Here is a 19,129-nt window from a genome sequence, read left to right on the forward strand (position 1 = left end):
AAAAAGGCTTTCTATGAAGTGACTGCCTTATCTTGTAGAAAATACCAGTTAAATGGCATCCATTGATGTTGGAGTGGATTACGCTTATTGAATCAGTAGCGTGAGAAGGGTATTGCTGTCTTGCTGCTCTCCTGTACCACGGCACATTGCAAAGGTAGAACCACTCGTGTTTGTGCTTTACAGCCAGAGGTTGTGGGCTGCAGGGAAAGAAAATGGCAGGATATCTCTGGGAAAATCTGAACTGATAGTATAAAGCCAAAATTTACTGTCTCATTGTGGGGGCAGGGGAATAATCGCTATATTTAGCAAGGCACTGCAGGTGGGCATATGTCTTAAAGTGGATAAATTTAAAAATCTGGAGTGGTGGGAGGACTTGGTCCTGCAGCAAGTGATGAAAGCCATCTGCATGGTCTGACCCTACCTGTGGAGCTTTAATTCCATGTTCTCTCAAGTTTGAGGGTTTGATTTCTGGGTGTCTAAATCCAATAAAAACATTAGTAGAGTACCAAATTAATAAAACTCTACATGTTTTTTAATTTAGTGAAACTAAAAAAAAAAATTGAAACAAATACAGGCCATTTCCATCCAAATCCCTCTTGGGGGATCCCTCTGGTAGAGATTTGGGTAAATGAAGGGACTCTGCAGGGTGACTGAAAATAAAACCCCTACGATGTACTGCAAAAACCAAAACCAGGTGACTTCTGGATTCACAGGCTTCCAGAGGGCCAAGATCTCAGGTCATGCCTCCAGCCAGTTTTGTGCTAAACAGAGGCAGCTGCCCAGTGGACCCAGCTGAAGCCCAGTCCCTGTCAAGGCAGGAGTCAGGGCCTCACTGTGCTGGTACACCCTGAATCTGAAAATCACTTCTCTTTCAAAAGTGTGCTAGTATACACGCATCTCTGCTTAGGATCTGGGATCCCCCTGTGGAGTACACTGACAACTCTGTATCTAGAACTAAATTTGCTTCCTCTTCCCAGATTTCCCACAATTCAGAACTCTTCTGTTCATTTAGCTTACTAGCAGGGATGATCCCTCAAATGTTAGCTCCCAAAACATGGAGTTCTTGTTTGCAGTTGTGAGTAACTGCACTGATCTGGTGAAGGAAATAAGACATAACACAGATTTTTGTGCCCAATCAAAGCAGCTTGCACTTCAACGTTGAATTCTCCTGGTGAACTGCCAAGTGAGTAAGACACAATTAAAAAGAGTTTCAAACCACAGGAACTTTGAGGAAAACTGCTGTTTGAGACATGGATCTCAAAAGGGGGAAGAGAAGGAAAGAAAATTATTCATTACAGGCTTAACACTCACCTCATTAACAAGCAGCCCATTGTCTGATCCCAAGTGTAACAACTGGTTGTAATTTAAAACAGCTTTTATTCATTAATGAATAGAAAAGTTATTTCAGTGAGAATTTAGAGAAAACCTATGCCAATTACCAGCACTAAACAGTCTTGTAAAGATGTGGCTTGCTGGCTGGCTGCATGCTGTGACACTAAATACAGTAAGCAAGTGAGAATGGTTTCTGCTACCAGTTCAGTCACTAGGTTTGAAATGGAACTAACCTTTTAAAAATGCAAAGTATTCCTTACAGCAGATGGTAGTGTTTGCATATGCAAATGCCTTTTGGAAATCATAATGTAAACCACATGCTCTGAAACACAGTAGGATTTCTGAGCTGAACCCTTCATCCTTGTGAAAATGAAAAATAATGCTCTCCAAGCTCAGACTGGTGGCTGCTGCAGGAGGACCAGCTCCTGCTTATGCTCGGGTGAAGTCGGCACAAGAAGAGTTGGAGGAAAAGTGGGGGGTACGTAGAAGGAAGCAGGGAGACGTTAGGATGTACTAAGAGGTGCCATTTCTCTATTGCTCACTGCTGCGCTCTTAGACACGTATATATTATGTGTTAGCCTGTTTTAGCTCTCCTCTGTAGTGCACCTCCTTCATGTTTTAAACTGGATAAATTAATCCCCCAAACGCTTTATGCTGCTGTGGCTAGGCTGCTTTTGGTCTCTGTGCTAGCTAGGGCGACTGTCCATTGCATATTATGAGGCTTTACATTCCTCTGGGTTGCACCAGATACAAGCATTTGCATCTCTTGAAAGCCCCTCGGGTTACCCACGTTGCCTGTCTGCTGCTCACTATCTACAAAGCTTTCCTATGCTAACACACGTTCACAAGCATTTGTCCACAAAAGCTTAAAGTAAGTGCAAACATTCTTAGAGAGACAAGGATTCCAGAAGCCATAGCTTTAGGAAGTACATGGAAGGAAAGGTTACAACAGACCAGAACATCACTGCAAAGCAGAAACATCTCAAAAAGCAAGTCAGTCTTTTCCTCCGTACATTCACGTTCTGCCAAGAGCACAAACGAACTGGCACCATGGTAGAATAGTAAACATCAGGGGTAGCTTTGTCCTGTGGCTTGTCCAGAATTGTGGTGCCAAGTTCCCTCAGAGCTATAGGGCAGATGTGGTCAGTGGGAGGTGGAAGCTCCCAGCTCAGGAACCACCAGCCTAGAGGCTCTTTCAGGGGGTAGGCTGCTACTCAAACCCCTGAACCCTTAAGCAAGAGAGCTGTGTGCAGCTCTTACCTGTGCCTTGTTCTCACCTGTTACACACTAGTCCTTTATGGGAAAGGCTGATTTTCCGTTAGTGTCCATCACAGTATGGGTGCTTATCTTTGCACGCCAGTAACATGGAAGCTGCTCTGTGCTCCACACCTATCAGGATACAAAAGTCTCATCTTGAATTCAGTGGTGCTTCTAGTTTGTGTTAGACAACACCTGAAAGAGACAGGAAAGACTTGAGATTGTGCAGTGCGTCATCCTGACCGCTCTGAAGAACGTATCTGGACTCACGATGCTCCTCTGTCACTGTCCTCTGCCCAGCGTCACACGTGGGACACCAGCAACACAGTAATAACACCAGGCTGCTCCAGGACGTCAGTGCAGCTAAGCCGACTTGCTTCCCTGTAGGATGTATTGGCAAAACTCAATTTTGGTCGCTCTGACACACCCGATGTACCTTCAGTAGGCTAGAGGCTAGGTGGCTTGCGTACTTTGTCTCTTACTTTCCGTATCTGGTCCTTGCTGAGCATCAGTCTGACCACTGAAATGGCCTTAGAACCACTCTGTGTACACTCCACTGAGGCCAGAGTTACAGCAGGGCTATATAGGGAGACAGTCACGTGAGGTGTATTAAAGTGAAGTCCATCAGTGAGAAAGAAAATTCTGTGTAGGAGCAAATAAAGCAGGAGTCCATACTTGCTAGCTTTAAGAGTTTCTGAAGTAAGATGTTTCCCCTGGCCAAGCCAACAGCTCTGCAAGAATAATCTCATCAGGCTTCTGAAAAAAAAAACCTCCTTCCCCTACTACCTTCTATCCCTCCCCTCCTTCTTGAAGTTACCAAAATCAGCAATAAGTGAGCATAGATAGAACTGACACTTTCCAAGACAACATGCTGTTCGCTAGGCTGGGTCAATAAAAACCATTTCACTGCATAGAGGTATAACTTAGAACAAGTCCCGAGCAACTTCAGAGCAGCAAAGTTGTAATGAAAGCGGCGTCTAATGAAAGCAAGCCTTGAGAGTGGCAGTCTAACATACAAAGAAATTCCTTTTGTTAACATTAATATTTGGTGGCTGGTGTAGAACACATGAGGGCATTTCAGTTGGGTTTTGAAGAAAGAAATTAACACAGAAAGGTGGTAATGATTTTTTTTTTAATAGAGGAGCTCTCTGGGGGTTTGTGTTCATATCGCAAACATTCACTTTATTACATTTTATGGAATGGACTTTAAATGCCAGTATATACAAGCCAACATTTCATTATTGGAGTTTGTGTTTATTCACTTGCCATTGTCAGTTGGTTCCCCTTTGTCTTCTTGTGCTGCTCTGTGTAAAAGCTATGATTTATGAATATGTGGTTTAGAACCTTCACAATATAGCGTGGTGAAGCGGTTCGATAAGAAGTTATTAAAGTAAAAAATCAATAGTTTTGCATGCTTTGCCCACCTTCTACAGGAGCCCCTGGTAGGAAGACTCTTACACCAAGCAAACACTGTATGCGTGAGACTGTAATAAAACCTACACGCTGAGAGGCCTCACTCAGCCAAAACTCCAGCTGATGGTAGCCAGTGCAGGCAATTACAGTCCTGCCTGCATAACTGCAGGATTACGCCCTCAAAGTTATGAAAGTTGCATAGACCCAAAAAAAGGGGAGGGAGGAAATCTGCCATAAAACGTTCATTTTAAAAGCAGGAAATAAAGACTTCTAGTAGCCTTAAGCTACATAGTACCAAATGGCATTTGGTTCTCAAACGTGCTATGTATTTCGTATATCTTTAAAACAAAGCTCTCAGCCCTGGCGACTGCAGGATAAACAAAGCTGACTGGCACTATCCAGAGCCCACTTAGAATCTGAATTTCTGCAGAAACATCACGCTGTTTCAGCCTAAAATAGAGAATAAAAGGCTGATTTAGATGATCATACCTCAGCCCACGCGTGGGTTCTTCACCCAGCAGCCCTGCTGCTGACTTGCCACAGAAGAGTGGGTGACAAACTGGCCACTCTTGCATATGGCTGGCAAGACACAAGAGCTGCTTATAGCAGTGACAGCTGAAGGAGGCCATCTCCAGGGTGAATAATCATCTCTGTGTGAGGAAGATATGGAAGGTAGTAGTATCTGTTCAACTGCAGCACCACAGGAAGAGTATAAGAGATGGGTTGCAAAACAGTTTTGCTGCCTGTATTTCATGTTCCCGAATCTCTGAAAAAATGCAGCTCTACAAATAAAAAGCCGTCTGCCTCAGGGATGGATATCTTCAGCAAATGAGGATTCCCTCAGTGAGCCTGACAGGTGTTAAAAGCAATGAGGTGTACCATTGTGCCGATGCCAGCAGCACCAAAATCACCAGTCTGGCATTGCATCACCCCCGGGACAAGGAAGCACCGTGCACGGGAGCTGTTCCTCTGCGCACTGCACGCTGCTGCCTTCGCGCTCTCTTCCTTGAACAGAGGAGCTATTGAGACAGCACGGTCCCTCTGTTACTGCTATCTCTGTCAAACAAAGAATAACAGCTTTAATTCTACATTCTCTTGGGAGATCTGAACTAGAAGGTTCCAACCTGCTTCGGACTACGAAGATAACTTTGCCACCTGTAGTGCTCTGTGACCTGCCACATGCAGCCCACGCACTCGTCTCCAGCCAAGGCAAGAGGCTGGATGCTGGAGCGAAAAGCGGGTACGAGCACAAGAGCCCAGCACAGCCGCTCAGCTGAACAAGCGGTTGTCCAGAGTCAATGCTGCTAATGCCGAAGCACCAAGGCTTTGCATCTTGCGTACCTCGCACACTCTTCCGCTCTGTACCTCGGGAAACACACAGAGCGTTTTGTCCACGTTGGATTCGCTGAGGTTAGATACCGAGATGCCCATTGGCAAGATTCCTCTACTGCTGAAGTAGGAGAATGAAGCAACTCCTTTCTACTAAAAATATAAGTAATAAGCCCAATAAAACACATTGACCAGCATGAAAAACAAAGGGAAAAGCCATTTGGAGTAGTGGTCTACATTGCTGGGGTTCTGAATTGTGAAATAAGCAATAATCCTGTGCATTTTGTTTCTCAAGACATTTTTGATTTTCTCATGAGTTTTCATGGTCAGGTCACTGCAGTTAACGTTATCACTGGAAATCTCAATGCTCGTAAAGCTGATTTTTCGTTTATAGCTGGTGATGGAGCTGTTGAGGATGTTAGTGATGTTGACTTCTTCCATCTCTTTAGTGAGTTCATTTGCAGCCCCCTAGGAAACAAGATTGTACAGGTAGTTTTAGGGTTTGTCTTCTGCAGAGGAAAATTGCTTTAATCAAGGATACCATAAGAATAAAGATAAAAGAGCACAGCTTCTTATGTGTTTATCCCAATATTCAAACATGCATTTCAGCTGCTGTCTGTTTCAGGAGCGCCTGAAGTCCCAGAGATGCCTGTGTTTCCACCACTGTACTTCTAGAGTTATCTTGAGATCTTTGAGCAAGCCTTGCTCTATGTCACCAAGCAACCCAACATCCATCTCCTGCAAGACATCCATCTCTTCATGTCTACACAGTAACTTAATGGCTGGGGAACTCAGTATCGAGGTGTGAAATCTCTTTTCCCTCTGACAGGATTTGGACTCTCCATGATGCCTGGACTACAATCATACTTGACTATTTAATTTTTCACACTAAAGCAGAGCACCTTGAACAATTCAGTTTCTCTCACAACCGCCACAGAACATTGTGGGACTGATGTTGTTACTGTCTTCTGAGAAGGAAGGAAGCAATGTTCAGCCTTCCTCTGGTAGAGGAAATTACCTTCCAGATCAGTGTCCTAATCAGCCTTATTCCGTAGGAGAGCGAAGAGGTGCGTTATACTGGCTCTTCTTTGGCTGCATTTTGAAAGGAACAGAGGTGCTCCGTGCTCTCACATGAGCTCAGCTCAGGGCTACGCACCCGATTCTAGTGGTAGGCCAAAGTGCCTTCCTGAACGTGGTCCTGCCGATCTAAAGTGACGGTCAGCTAAGGCTGCTGCTCTGTTGGCTGGTCTGCAGAAGTCTGCGTCAGAGCCACAGCAGTTTAGTGATATCTATGCATTTGTTGCACTCAAAAATTTAGATTTAGTGACAATTAGGAGAAACAATTGTTACTGTCTCCGTAACAGAAAGACCATTTATCTCACTCAGTTAGTGGAGGACTAATTATTGTCGATCCAAGATAACTAGGCTTATTAAGGTAGATCAGGCCTTACCTCTTGAGGTGCTTTAGCTGCACACTTTTGGGATGAGCTGTAGTGAGCCACTGCATATTCCACAAGGGCACCAAAGATAAAGCTGAAGCAGATACCGAGGTAAACATCAATGGCCTTAATGAAACAGTTGGTTTTTGAAAGTGAACTTCGTGAGCCGATCATCAGAGTGGTCATAGAAAGCACTGTTGTTACTCCTTGGAAAGCAGAAAAGGAAAGACTTTCTCTTGTGGACACTTTGGAAAAGGCTTGGCCCATCCTGCTGCAGATGTCACTCTATTGCTAGCCAGATAGAGCACATCACTTCTTACCAAATCATCCCTCAGCTGAAATGCTTTTGTAGTGCCAGCTACTAGCTTCCCACAGGCTCTCTCTGCCTTTGACAACTTGGCTCCAATAGGCACTTGGCTCTTGTTTTTTTTCTTGCTCTCAGTAAAAAAATCCCCCCTCCAAAGCACATCACAAAGAACATGTGCTCCATCCTCTACTCTCTGCTGTGAATCTACTGGGAGCCTTGGCCACTCTGCAGGCAGGCAAGTGTGCCAGCCACAGCATATCTTCCACACTTCACACTGCTAGCCCAGCTCTGCCACAAGTGAAGGCAGAACATGGGAAGACCATTTATCACTGAGCAGAGAGCTCAACAAAACTACGTTTTTTTGTCTACCCAGCCCTTGGAGGCTCCCCTGCCTGCTTAAATCTCTTTTCCTCAGGCAATAACTCACCAATGCAGGTTCTTGCAGGCACTGAATCCAATGTGATCCAAAAAGAAACCCAGGACAGCATGACAAGCAGAGTGGAGGGCACATAGGTCTCCAAAATGAAGTAAAGGACATTTCTTCTCAGCTCAAACTGCAGTATCAGTCGTGGGTAGCTGCCTGTTTGTGAAAGGTAGAAATAGTGAACGTGAGATTCCCAAGGCCACTTGAACTGAAACTGGGACAGCCCAGCAGCAGCCCTTCGGCTGATGTACATCAGCAGAGCTGCGCTGAAATCGTGGGAGATGCGTTACTTGTACTCGCCTCAGAGGTCTGATTTATCTAACGTATCCGGGACGAGAGGACACGTACAGGCAGCATGGCTGGACAAGAGACATCTACAACAACGCGTGGCTTGCTAAGGGGCTCCTGAACCTAATTCTCGGTGGAAACATTTTATACCATGTCTTAACTCAGAGTAGAGAAGTGCTGGTGCTTTCGTCTATTTTCTCATACTCAGCACAACACATTTTTCCCAATAACTGCTTTGAAGGGGCATTGCCAAGTTCAGTCTTATCTGATGGCTGAGAAATAAACAAAAGATTTTTCTTTCGATTTCAGCAGGCACTGGCTCACGTCCCAAAGCATCCCAATATCTTATCATCACACGGCATTAGACCCCCTGTATTCATTAGCAATTTGTGATCTTTGATAACTGTGTCTTTTGGTGCTCAAAAAAAATTCAGTCAATTTTTTAAAATCAATTTGTCATAATACTGACATAAGGGTTCTGGGGCTGGATTGCTACTATTTTCAGGAGATATTTCTGCTGTTGAAACAATAGTTCCCTTTGAAATGTAGAAACAAACCCCATGTTGTTCGTGGGCTGTGTACACTACAGTAAACAACAAAACACTGTTATTTTTAAAACCTGGTCATTCAATGGAAGTTTTGCCCCCTTTCATAGTATCTGTGATTGGAGAGAAGAGTATTTACACTGATAGCGAAAAAGACATTGAATTCTGAAGTACAAAGGGATCTTATTCCATCATGATAGAACTGTAATTTACAAACAAAAGTATATGTTAAAAGTTAATTTTACTCCCAGTTACTGTAAACGTGGCTGGCTGCAGTATTTATAGTCTGCACACGTGGGTGGAAGGGAGAGAGTTTCTTCAGGTACGTGTGGAGAAGGAAAGAAGTGGAGAATTATTAAAAAAAAAAAAAAGAAATTGGAAACCCATCGAGTGAATATAGAGTATCAAAACCCCCATCTTTCCCTGGATTTCCATCTTACAGGATATCCTGATTGCAACTAATTGTATTTCACCATCTTTCTGCCCATCTCTTTTTGTGAGATTAAAATTTGCTAAAGACTTCGCTGGTTCAGGCTTGAGTCTAAAGTGACTGGCCTACAGAAGGAAAGGGAGGTGGGAGGGGACGTACTGGAGAGCTTTTCTCTTTCACCGATTTACCTGTTTCCTGCTGTGACTTCGAGACCAGGGTACAGTAACGTTCCACTGTGTACTGAGAGAGCCGCAACTTTTCTATGCCATGCACAGAGTCATTTCCTCTCAGCCATGTGAAGATGACATCATTTTCATCATATCCCCCTAAGGAGAACACAAAGACCCACATTACTGTGGTTCAGCCAGTAAAAGCCCAGCTTTGCCCTGCCCTGTCTCCCGAGTAGGAACAGAAGCACGATTCAGGCATTGTAGGCTGGACAAAGACCCTCTTAACTGCATCGGACTATGGGTGGACCTTGGCTGTTCTGTCAGTCAGGCGGCTGGGTTCAGGTTTCAACAGGAGCACACGCCACTGTGAACGATGCACAACATGCAAGGCTGCCCAGACCCTATTTCAATCATTTACATGGGATATTTCTATTTTAAAATTTTAAAAGATACTATATTCCTGTCATCTGGAGTTTGATTATGTGCAGCAGGATAAAACTACTGCAGTGATCAACCCTCAAACGTAGTCTTTTCCATCATGAGAGGAGAGCAGGAGAAACGCAGTGGTTAGAAGAGGAGAATACAGATCCCAGCGAGCCCCTTACCAGGTAGCAGGAGCACATTTCACCAGATCATTTATTCAAGTGCTTAACCATACCAGAAGAGGCATTTTCAGTTAGTCAAGAGCCTGGAGCTCAGACTGCTATGTGGTTACGAACTAGGCTCTTCTGGCTGGGTATGCATTGTCCAGAGAACTTGCTCATAAAAGCAGCTTTTTCTACAAATCATTCCTTCAATCCCCAAAGCCTTTAAATTGCTGAGGACAAATAAATACATCCGACATTTAGGCAATGCTGAATTCCTGCCTCAAAATGGTGGGATAGACGAGATCAACAATTCAAGCAGTTATCAGTAAACTCCATGTGTGCCAGCTGAGTAATTGCCTCCAGGAATGTAAATGACAGTATAACGTGACCTCAGGTTGGACTGAGGGATACTTCAGTCTGAGGGATAAAGCTTGTACTCAGTCACCAGCCTGCCATTCACTTCAAAAATTTCACTTAATTTAGGAAACAAGCCCATCAATCTCACTAATTTGATTCTTTTATTAAGTGCCCTTCTTTGAGAAAATGAGTAGGGACGGTTTGATTCTGATAATAACTTGGTCGTCCTGGTAGAAGGAATAAGATGCAGTTGCAGCTCTGTGTTTATCTAATTGTGTTTTCTTATTAGACACAAATTACCACAGCTTGAGTGTGATGAACTCCTAAATTAGGTGTCCAGGGTATGAATCCCTGCGTAGTCTCCTAAGCATATGACTTTTCAAAGTTTCTAAGCAGTTTTATAAATTGTGGTTACTCAAGAAAATTATATAATAAATGATAGATTGTTGTTAATTTGTCTGGCATGTATTTAAATAGCATTATTTCTGGGCACTTATCCTAATGAAATCTCCAGTGGGCAATGTGCCTGTAATTTCATTGGAATTATAAAGCAACTGAGCATGATGTAGGACCCAATCACTTTTAAAACTGGCCCAAACAAGCTATGCTTTAGCAGAAGAGGCCAATCATTATTACTTCAGGAGCTAAGTTAACCATGGTGAACTAATATGATTTTAATGTGAAAATAATACATGCTTCCCTAGGTGCTTCATGCTAGTTGTTAAAGCTAAAATCTGGTCTTTTCAGTACTGAGATTTTAGGTGTTTCTTCTTGTGACATGAAGTGGAAGGTGGTGGTTTGCTTGTTGTGGAGCTTCACAGATATGGAAGAGCAGCACTGCTCTTGCTGAACTCCTGGGTAAAAGCCCTATAGTGTCCTAAATTTTCCTGGAGTCTTTCCCAGCCAGCTTTGCCATGGATGAGCTGTTAATATAATTGAGAGCAGAACTCACTGCTTATTCCTTTTCCTGAGACTTCCAAGGCTCAGACTCCTCCTGTTGAGGAGGGCCCCATTATCTGCATCACTGTAACAGACGGCCCTTATGGAGAAGCGTGTACCACACAGTTGGGTTTGGCCTTGGTTTCAGTCCATCACTTTGAGAGGCAGGTTCAACTCCTATTCTAGCAAGAACCACGCTTCGTGCTGTCTTGTTACAGCAGAGGGTTGGGAGGTGCAACAAGTGGTAGACACCTAAAAGCATGAAAAGTTGTTCCTTGCTGTACCCCATCCTATGCACTTACCCCACAAGTTAGTTTTGAAGAAGCTGTGTGTGCAAAAGGGACCGAATTTGCAAAACCAGCCATTGTGACTTCATCCTTTCTGCGCAAAATTGAAGTATCTACACTTTAATAAAAATATTACTTATTACCACTCCTTATATAAAGTACACAGTGACAGGAGTTCTCTAAACTGTGGATTACAACACAACCGTTTTAAGAATGATGAAGCCAAGTTATTTTCTTTTGGACATTGGTATTTGCAGGAATAAAAATCTACTCCAGAAAGTCACTATGATGAATCCAAATATCCAAGGTGCACAGTTACATATGAATAAACAAATTTAAAGCTATTTTTTCCCCGAATGTTATACTTACAGCTTTCTAGCTGCAGTCTGCATGTTTGTGTGTCCATGGGGTATTTTGACAGGTCCATGTTACAAGCAACAGTAGTAGTGATTCTGTAGGAAGAGAAAACTCTGAAAGTTGTAATAAAAGTATGTAATGAAATATCTCTCTTTTTCATAGCAAACTAGACCACAAAGACTCCTCTCTGTTGTTTAGATAATTTTGACCTATGAAATGCATAGACTGATACAATCTCCTTGAGAAGATACGCTCTGTGCAGCCACACTGATGGAAATGTAACCCAAGGAGGAAATTTGCTTTGCTGTGGTGGGAGATGTAGTGTAGATTCACAGGTTTTCCAGTGCCACAGTTTGCACATCTTAAGAAGTCACCACTTGTCAACTGAGGCAGAGTAACTAACTGCACACATACTCTGGCTTGCTCTGATGGGGTGGGTAAATGAGTTTTACTTTGCAGTTAAGGTAACTGGGACACAGCTCTGTGAGCTGAGAAGAAATAACACCGTATGAACCGCAGGCACCGTGCTCAGGACACAGCACGTACCGTGATGGGGAATCCTGATCCCTGAATGGCATTTCCAGGTGGCCAGAACAGGGGATAAAGGATCAGAAGAGTATGACCCCAAACTCGTTACCCGTGACAGCTGGTATCTGCTCCTGGGGGTCTGTTCTGAACGAGCAGCGAAGCTAAAGGTGATTTACCTTAAGGCATACAAGATGGTGCCATTAGAGAACAATCTTATGAGGCGGTTCCCAACAGTGACATCGTGCAGGAAGGACCTTTTTGACTCCACAATGTACGTGTCTGGTACCCAGAGCAATTCCACTAGACGAGCATCTAGAGTGAAGCTCTTGTTGCCGTGAAAGACCAGTCGGGGGTCTGTCCAGCGCTGCCGCAAATAGATAGTAGCTGTGTAATCCTGGGAAAGAGGGGAAAACCTGTGGGGGTGCCCGTCCAGCACACCTGCACAGCGTGGCTTTGCGTACGCCATGTGCGGCACGAGGCAGAGCATACATTTGTTCAACCTGTCACAGCTCAGCTTCAGGTGCATGCAGTAAATCTGATAAAACTATGATGAAAATCCGTTTACTGTATTACGTTTCTCATATACCTACGCTTTAAGGTGTAGTGTTTGAGGGCTAAAGATTATACTCGTAGTACTTTTTTTTTTTTTTCTTTAAACGAGCAATTATAGTAATTGGTATTTCTGTGTCCACTTTGCAGGCCAGAAAACAGATGGGAAGTGCACACTTGAGGCTGCTCAGCAAGTCATTGACATTAAAAATCAGACATTGTCTACAGTTGGAAAATTACACACGAACTATAAATGTGATCATGAAAGAGACATGGGCACTTTAGAGAAAAAAAGGTAAGCAAATCCAACCTGTTATTTCACTGAGGTGTTAAAAAAAAAAAAAGCAACAAATGAAAACCCAAAACTTGTAGAATCTTTTTTAACAGGAGTTTTGAATCTAAGGACACTGGGATTAACTTGAGTTTAGCCTGCCAAAATCTACGATTGGAGTATTTTCACAGTGCCCCACCTTAAAAGAATAAACAGCACTCATCTTTAAAGACAATCCTTTACTGAGCCTTCTGGACCGACACAGGACACTGTTGAACTATTTCACTTCCTTATAGAGGAAGTAAATGCAACCAGTAATGCCTTCTGTTTTCAAAACATCTCTGTCGCAGACAGACCGATACTGGCGAGTGTGAGGTCGCTATGTTTCACCACAGATATGCTGCCTGCCTGTGGAGGATGAAGCAGTTCTGTTTCGTTCGAACTATTATTTGTGAAATGCTTTAAGAGAAAAGGTCTAAGTAAACATCAAGTATCAGCGTTAGCTTTTGCAACTTTTAAAACTCTACTTTCAGCCTGTGACAGAGGAAAACACACGTCAAAAAAATGCACTGTTAGGGCTTTCAATACACTGAATTATAATAGTGACAAAAGCGAAGAATCCTGGTTGGTTTTCCAGCTTTATCAAGGCACAGAGTAAGCCTCTGCAATGTTTTCCATGTGATAGGAGCAATTTAGGTGCACCATCAAGAAGAAAACCTCCATAATAGGAGCTATTTTACAAGGCCCTTTAATGAAGTTAGAGGTTTGTGAAGAATTGATTTTGTTGGTTCTGTTCCTTACCCAAAATGAATAGCTTTATTAAAGTTACAATACTTATTTAGTAAACTTGTTTAATTTGTTGGGGAGAGAGAAAAAAAAAAAGTCAGTAGTGTTCTTGAAAATGCTGAAATTAAGTGTTGAGATTGTTCCTAACTGACCTTCTGACTGTTTGGACTGAAGCTATTGGCTGAATTTACGCAAGCTGCCTGTAGTTTTGGTCAACCTGAAATAGGAGTTTTCAACAATCAGTGTTTGAAATGCAGCTGTTATCAGAAGTGGAGGGAACCAGACTTATCAGTGGTGGGAAGATGTTCTCTGTATATTTGAAAATGGGGTGGGTTTTTTTTTTCTGGCGATGACCAGTCCTTTGAGTCTCAGACTGTGTCGCAGCTCAAAACCTCATTTCTTCTCCTTGAGAAGAAACCCGGCCTGTGTCTTCCGCCAGCACCAGCGTGTCCAACAGAGGCCACCCCTACCCTACACAGAGGAAAGGTAAGGGAGAGGAAATGCCACACGGGATTGATTTTTTTCCATTTCCAAGGGGCTTGACTTCCAGGCGATGCAGAGTTTTTGACCAGCAGGACCTTTGGAGCCATCTCTGTTTACTTACAAGCCCACACTCCTACGGCATCTACGTGGTCTGCAGTCATAAATGAGCCCTGTTCTCATCACATCTCTGAAAGTGGTCAACAGACACAGAAAAACAAAGCAGCTTGAACATGACTGTCGCTGTGCTGAGCACGGAGGAATATGTGACCAGTCTCTCAGGCAGATCCTATTCATCTCTTATAAAATACAAATTCTTTCACTTACCATGTCACTCTCGGATATACTAGAAATACTTGCAATGTCCAGACTCATTGCAATTTGAACAGGTTCTCCTGTGGAGGGAAAGAAGAGCTTGAGTAGAGAGAAGGGAAGACTGAAAGGCACAGTAAAGGCGCTCAGGATGCTGGGTGGCGTGGGCACTGCTCGCAGCGTCCCACGCCGTCTCTAAAACCGCAGATGCCCAAAGGGTTACATGTAGTTTCGGAGCGCTGGACAGACAAACCACATCACTATCCAAACTAAAGTTGTGACAGTTAGGGAGCTGGAGTTCTGCATTTGGCCGTGGTGGCAGAGAGCAACCGCCGCCAGCACTGGCTACGAAGATCAGCGGTTTAGATAAGCAGCGTTTCAGCGGCACTTGCCGATGGGCAGGCAGCCAGGGCCAGCTTGTCCCTTGTGCCTCAGCCCACAGTGCCCGCATCGCGGCAAGAACGGCAAACTTTGCACAAAGTATTGCTCACACCCAGCTCTCGGAGGACTCCCCGCAAGCAGTAGCGATCGGCATCGCTGTTTCTCAGAGAGGAACCACTGAGAGGCGGAGAAATTAGTGAGTCCTGACACCATGCACTGGGGTGAAACACAGAAGTGCAGCAGCCTTTGCCTCTTTGTAGTGATTATATTACTGTTCCATTTACAAGCCAATTTTCAGCACTCGAGTCCCGAATGCCGACAGTGCCCCATTTTCCAACAGTAACTCCCAAAATCGCCACGAGAGGGCAGCTCCTCCCCGGGAAACGTCGGCGCCGGGGGCCGGAGAGGGCTCGCCGGGTCCTGCCGGGAGCCCCAGCTGGCTCCGAGGAGGGGAACCGCTGGCCCCGACACGAGCTTTCCCTGAGGCTCTGCCCGGTTTGTCTCACCCCCAGTATGAATTGGGGGCTCTGAGGAGGGCTTGGCGCTTTCCAGGACAGGCACCTCCGCCCAGGTGAAGACACAGCCACGCCTTTCCTTGTGGGACTTGCTCAAACTCCTTTTCATCATCTAAACTACGTTTAGAAAAGTCCAAGGGACACAATTTTGAGCTCTCCTTCCGGGTGGTTTTAGTTTTTTGTTTGTTTATTTGTTTTAAACTGTTGCAAAATCCAAAATATATTTCACTTGCAAAAGATGTATATTTTTTAAAGTAGCTGTCGTTCCGTGTCCTCCAGCTTGTTCTTAGATATTCAGACACTGGAAGCCCGCTCAAATTAACGACCTGTGAGGACTCAGGGCCTCTAGAGGACATCAAAACAGAGTCCTGACCATTTCTGTTTAACATTTATGGCTCTGATAGGCATAGCCTGGTGTAGCTGCAGTTAATCTCCGTTACGTTATTCAGAAGCAACTGTTCACTGATGTGACAGGATCTAGAGGAGCTTTTCTGTTTTTCTGTTGAGCACAGTTTCATTAATGGGTTCTGTCAGAAAAGCAAAATTAATAAAAATAAAATTTTTCACAGCTGTTTTTTAAATTGTCATTAATATTTTTCAGGTGCTGAATGTCATTCTGAAAAACCCTTTCGCCGAGTGGTTACAGCGCTCACTGGGAAGGTGGGGGACCTGACACCCAAATCCCAAATTGGACAACAGCCTCAGGTAAGTTCCTAAATACCTGACTGTCCATCAGGTGCTCCCTACTCCCTAGAGTTTCACGAGGGTTTAAAGCAGATTTACTTCATGTCTCAGTGTGAAGTGAGAGCATGTGTCAGAAAAATCAATATTTCTGGCAAGGAGAATGGCTTTATTCCTCTATAGCTGCAGTCTACTAAGTAGATATACGCGAATAAAAAAAGCAGAAAATCACAAGGGTCAGACTCAAAACAAAAGCATGTACAGTTAGAGCAGAATTTAGTTACTCTGTCCAGTCTTTCACAGAAGTATTGAAGTTTACAAATTCCCTGTTCTTAGTCTCATAGATGGACATGTTCTCGTGCCCCACACATGCACGGACAGTCTATTCCAGACAGCAGTGGATGCACAGAATGGAGGGCAGCCTTGGCTAGTAGCTAATTTAAAAGAAACACACCTTTTTAACCGGGACATCCTGAAGAAAGCTGAACCATGCTTTCCCCTCCACACAAGCCTTACAGACCGTTTTTCAAAGGGTCAAACGCACGGAGCCAACATACCGCCAAAGTAGGGCCTGAGGTATTTGTTGTATCCCATGGTGAGGTTCTCAAAGCCAGGGAGGGATGTTGCATCGCTGCCGCGCAAGTCGGGTATGTGACCCAAGGAGCGGCTCCTGGGGACACAAATACATACTGTTACGTGTGGCCAGGGGGGCTGGGCACATCTGGTGTGCAGCTGCAGCTGGGTTTCCAGCTTGTGCTCACACAAGCAAACACACTGCATAAAATGCTTAGTGAAAATAAGTAGATCACTGAAACCATGAGCACTTCCCACGTTGCTTATCTTGGCTGAATAAATGACACCTTGAAGAGGTGGAAAAATGGCAAATTACCCCAGCTGATAGCTCCAGGTTTGCACACGTGGTAGCTTAAGGAGATTCTTAAAATGTCCCAGACGAATCAAACAAGGTCTGTGTATTACAAGTCTTAATAATAACCCACAATCTCCCCGTTCCCACCCTTCATACAGTCTTTATAAGGAAGATGCATTTCTTTTTTCCTCCTGCTTACGGCAACCTGCGACAAATCTTACTGACCAACAGCTCCTCCTCCCTAATCACTAGTCCCCTAAAGAAGCTTTTATCCTCACACGTTAGTGTCAGGCAGTGTCCCTACAGCTACTGTCAGGAGTAAAACCGCTGAGTGTGCTGCAGGGGGAAAGGTAGAGCACTGAGCACTCCAGGGACACCACAAAGCCATGCGGGTTGAACCACCCCTACCTGCTGTGCATACAGAGGGTTCAACTCTAATTTACCACATCAGAATTCACGTTTTGGGGGGGGATGGACAATAAAGCTAGTACCTGGCGTTACGAGGCTGATGGATATATACCATCCTACAGACAGCCAGAGAGACACGGGGTTTGGACTGTGAAAAGGTAAGTTTTATGGTGCAGCGTCTTCGTGTGGTCATGGGCTCACTTAACGAAAATGTAAATGACTGAATTGTTAAGAGTTTGTTATTGTTTTGTGAGGGGCTGAAGGAGGTGGAAGGCAGTGCTTCTGCCTCTCCCCAGAGTCTCAGGACCACTGGTCAGTGCAATAAGAAACTTAGCAATGCAGTTACTCAAAGCTTTTATGAATTTTTTTCTTCTGTTCCCTTTAAAGCTGGGTTAATAGTCCCTGGAGCTTTGCTGCAGGTTTTAGACCAAAAAGGACCTTACAGCTGAACTGAACCAGTTTGTGTACAGCATAAACATAAACCATTCCAAAAATTTAGGACTTGTAGTTCCAGGGATGGTGATAACACAGCTGGGAGCCCTGTGTGGGGCATTTTGAGCGAAAACTGCGAACTGTTCTGGTCCTGAACAGGAAATCAGGGGTTGCACTGTTAACGTACGTATTGCATTTTGGGAACCTGTGCAGGTTGCTCTCTTCTATGCCACATCCCTTACTGCACCCAGCTTTCTTTGGATGGGCTGGATAATTAGAAGCATAGTTTCCTTTTGACCCACGTTATTTACATATGAAACATAATTCAGACATTCCCTGTAAAACAAAACAAACAGTCTGCTTACCTTTGGGTTGGGAGGAAAAGACACAGACTGAAGAAGGAAAAATATCTGCAGAACATCTCTGGAGATTAATTCTGTATTTGCTCTGCTTGTCTGTGAAGCAGAAAAGAAAGGCAAAGTTTTGTGGTTTAAGACAAACTATTTTAAGGGAAGGGGAAAAAAAATCCTGCACAGTCAGAACCACACACAGCGTGGTGTTTAACATTCCCAACCCACAGCGTCTCCTGCCCTTTTTTCTAACTTGTGTCACTTTTCAGCACTGTGCTATCTTAACACTTTCCACATAAAAGTCACTAGTGACAATTCAGGTCCTGAAGTCCTCGACAAGGTCATCAAACTTTAGCTGCTGCTTTGTTTTAGATAGGGCTTGCCTTCTTTCAGGACGGGGTGGCGATTAGCTGATGTTGGGAATGGCACCATGGGAAGGGATTTATTAAATAGAAAAATGTTTAGGTAGTTCCTAAGGCACTCAGGCTCTGAAGCCAAGTGAGATCCCGCCCACACGACGGATTCAGCATCTTTTACTCCAAGGCTCCACTCATCAGCTATGCAGAAATGCTGTAGCTCTGCGCTCCATTAGCTTGTACCTGGGATAAACCCATGCTATTAATAGTAACGTTGGCAAGTCACTCAGCATGCAGTACAGGATGAAATCATTCCACTTTAAATGGGTTTCGTTGACTTTTCTGGGAGTGGAACCAAATCTTAGGTTCTGGCCTGAGACTCCCACGGGCTCGTGCTGGCCTTGGAGCAGGTGCCACGATGGGCAACTCTTAACTGTGCACTGCTCCGCTCTGCGCTTGTGCTCCCTGCCCGAAAGGCTGCATCGACTGCACACCTTTTCTGGAGCGCTGCCACCCACCTAACGTGTGTTGCCACAGCAAGCTGCTGCAGCACGGGGTGGCGAGTACGACGTTGCTACAGCTGCCAAGGGGAGGCTGTTGCTCACCCATCGTTAGTTTGAGCTGGAAACACAATAATGCTCGGCCTGCTCCGCTACGCTCTTTGAAGTGCACCCCATGTGTCAGAGTTTTCCTGCAGATACTGGCAAGGCAACATCAGTCTTGGATGGATACGAGTCTTCCCGTAACGTTA

The 19,129-nt window shown here is 44.4% G+C and overlaps 1 protein-coding gene across 2 annotated transcripts; it reads right to left on the minus strand.

Annotated features, from left to right (window-relative positions):
• Positions 1-5,484: 5,484 nt before the first annotated feature.
• GABRP (gamma-aminobutyric acid type A receptor subunit pi) lies at positions 5,485-18,093 on the minus strand. 2 transcript variants are annotated; one of them, XM_086470882.1, is made up of 9 exons: positions 18,038-18,093; positions 16,522-16,631; positions 14,403-14,470; positions 12,166-12,383; positions 11,474-11,556; positions 8,953-9,090; positions 7,505-7,657; positions 6,783-6,976; positions 5,485-5,799 (listed from the first exon to the last, which is right to left on the minus strand). In XM_086470882.1, the coding sequence occupies exons 1-9, from the start codon at positions 18,091-18,093 to the stop codon at positions 5,485-5,487; spliced, it is 1,335 nt and encodes a 444-aa protein (XP_086327008.1). The 2 variants fall into 2 exon arrangements, with proteins under 2 accessions (XP_086327008.1, XP_009955029.1); XM_009956727.1 differs by having other exon boundaries at positions 16,522-16,634.
• Positions 18,094-19,129: the final 1,036 nt, after the last annotated feature.

Source organism: Leptosomus discolor, chromosome 10 (genome assembly GCF_034619465.1).
Source record: "Leptosomus discolor isolate bLepDis1 chromosome 10, bLepDis1.hap2, whole genome shotgun sequence".
NCBI classification, from domain to species: Eukaryota; Metazoa; Chordata; class Aves; order Leptosomiformes; family Leptosomidae; genus Leptosomus; species Leptosomus discolor.

Bases quoted from the DNA above. Each gene is read 5' to 3' on its own strand.
- GABRP (XM_009956727.1), bottom strand. From the start codon at position 18,093: ATGTTCTGCAGATATTTTTCCTTCTTCAGTCTGTGTCTTTTCCTCCCA. The intron at 16,635-18,037 runs GTAAGCAGACTG...TTGTGTCCCCAG, and splicing joins CTTTTCCTCCCAACCCAAAG to GAGCCGCTCCTTGGGTCACA. The intron at 5,800-6,782 runs GTAAGGCCTGAT...CTTGTTTCCTAG, and splicing joins CAGCTAAAGCACCTCAAGAG to GGGGCTGCAAATGAACTCAC.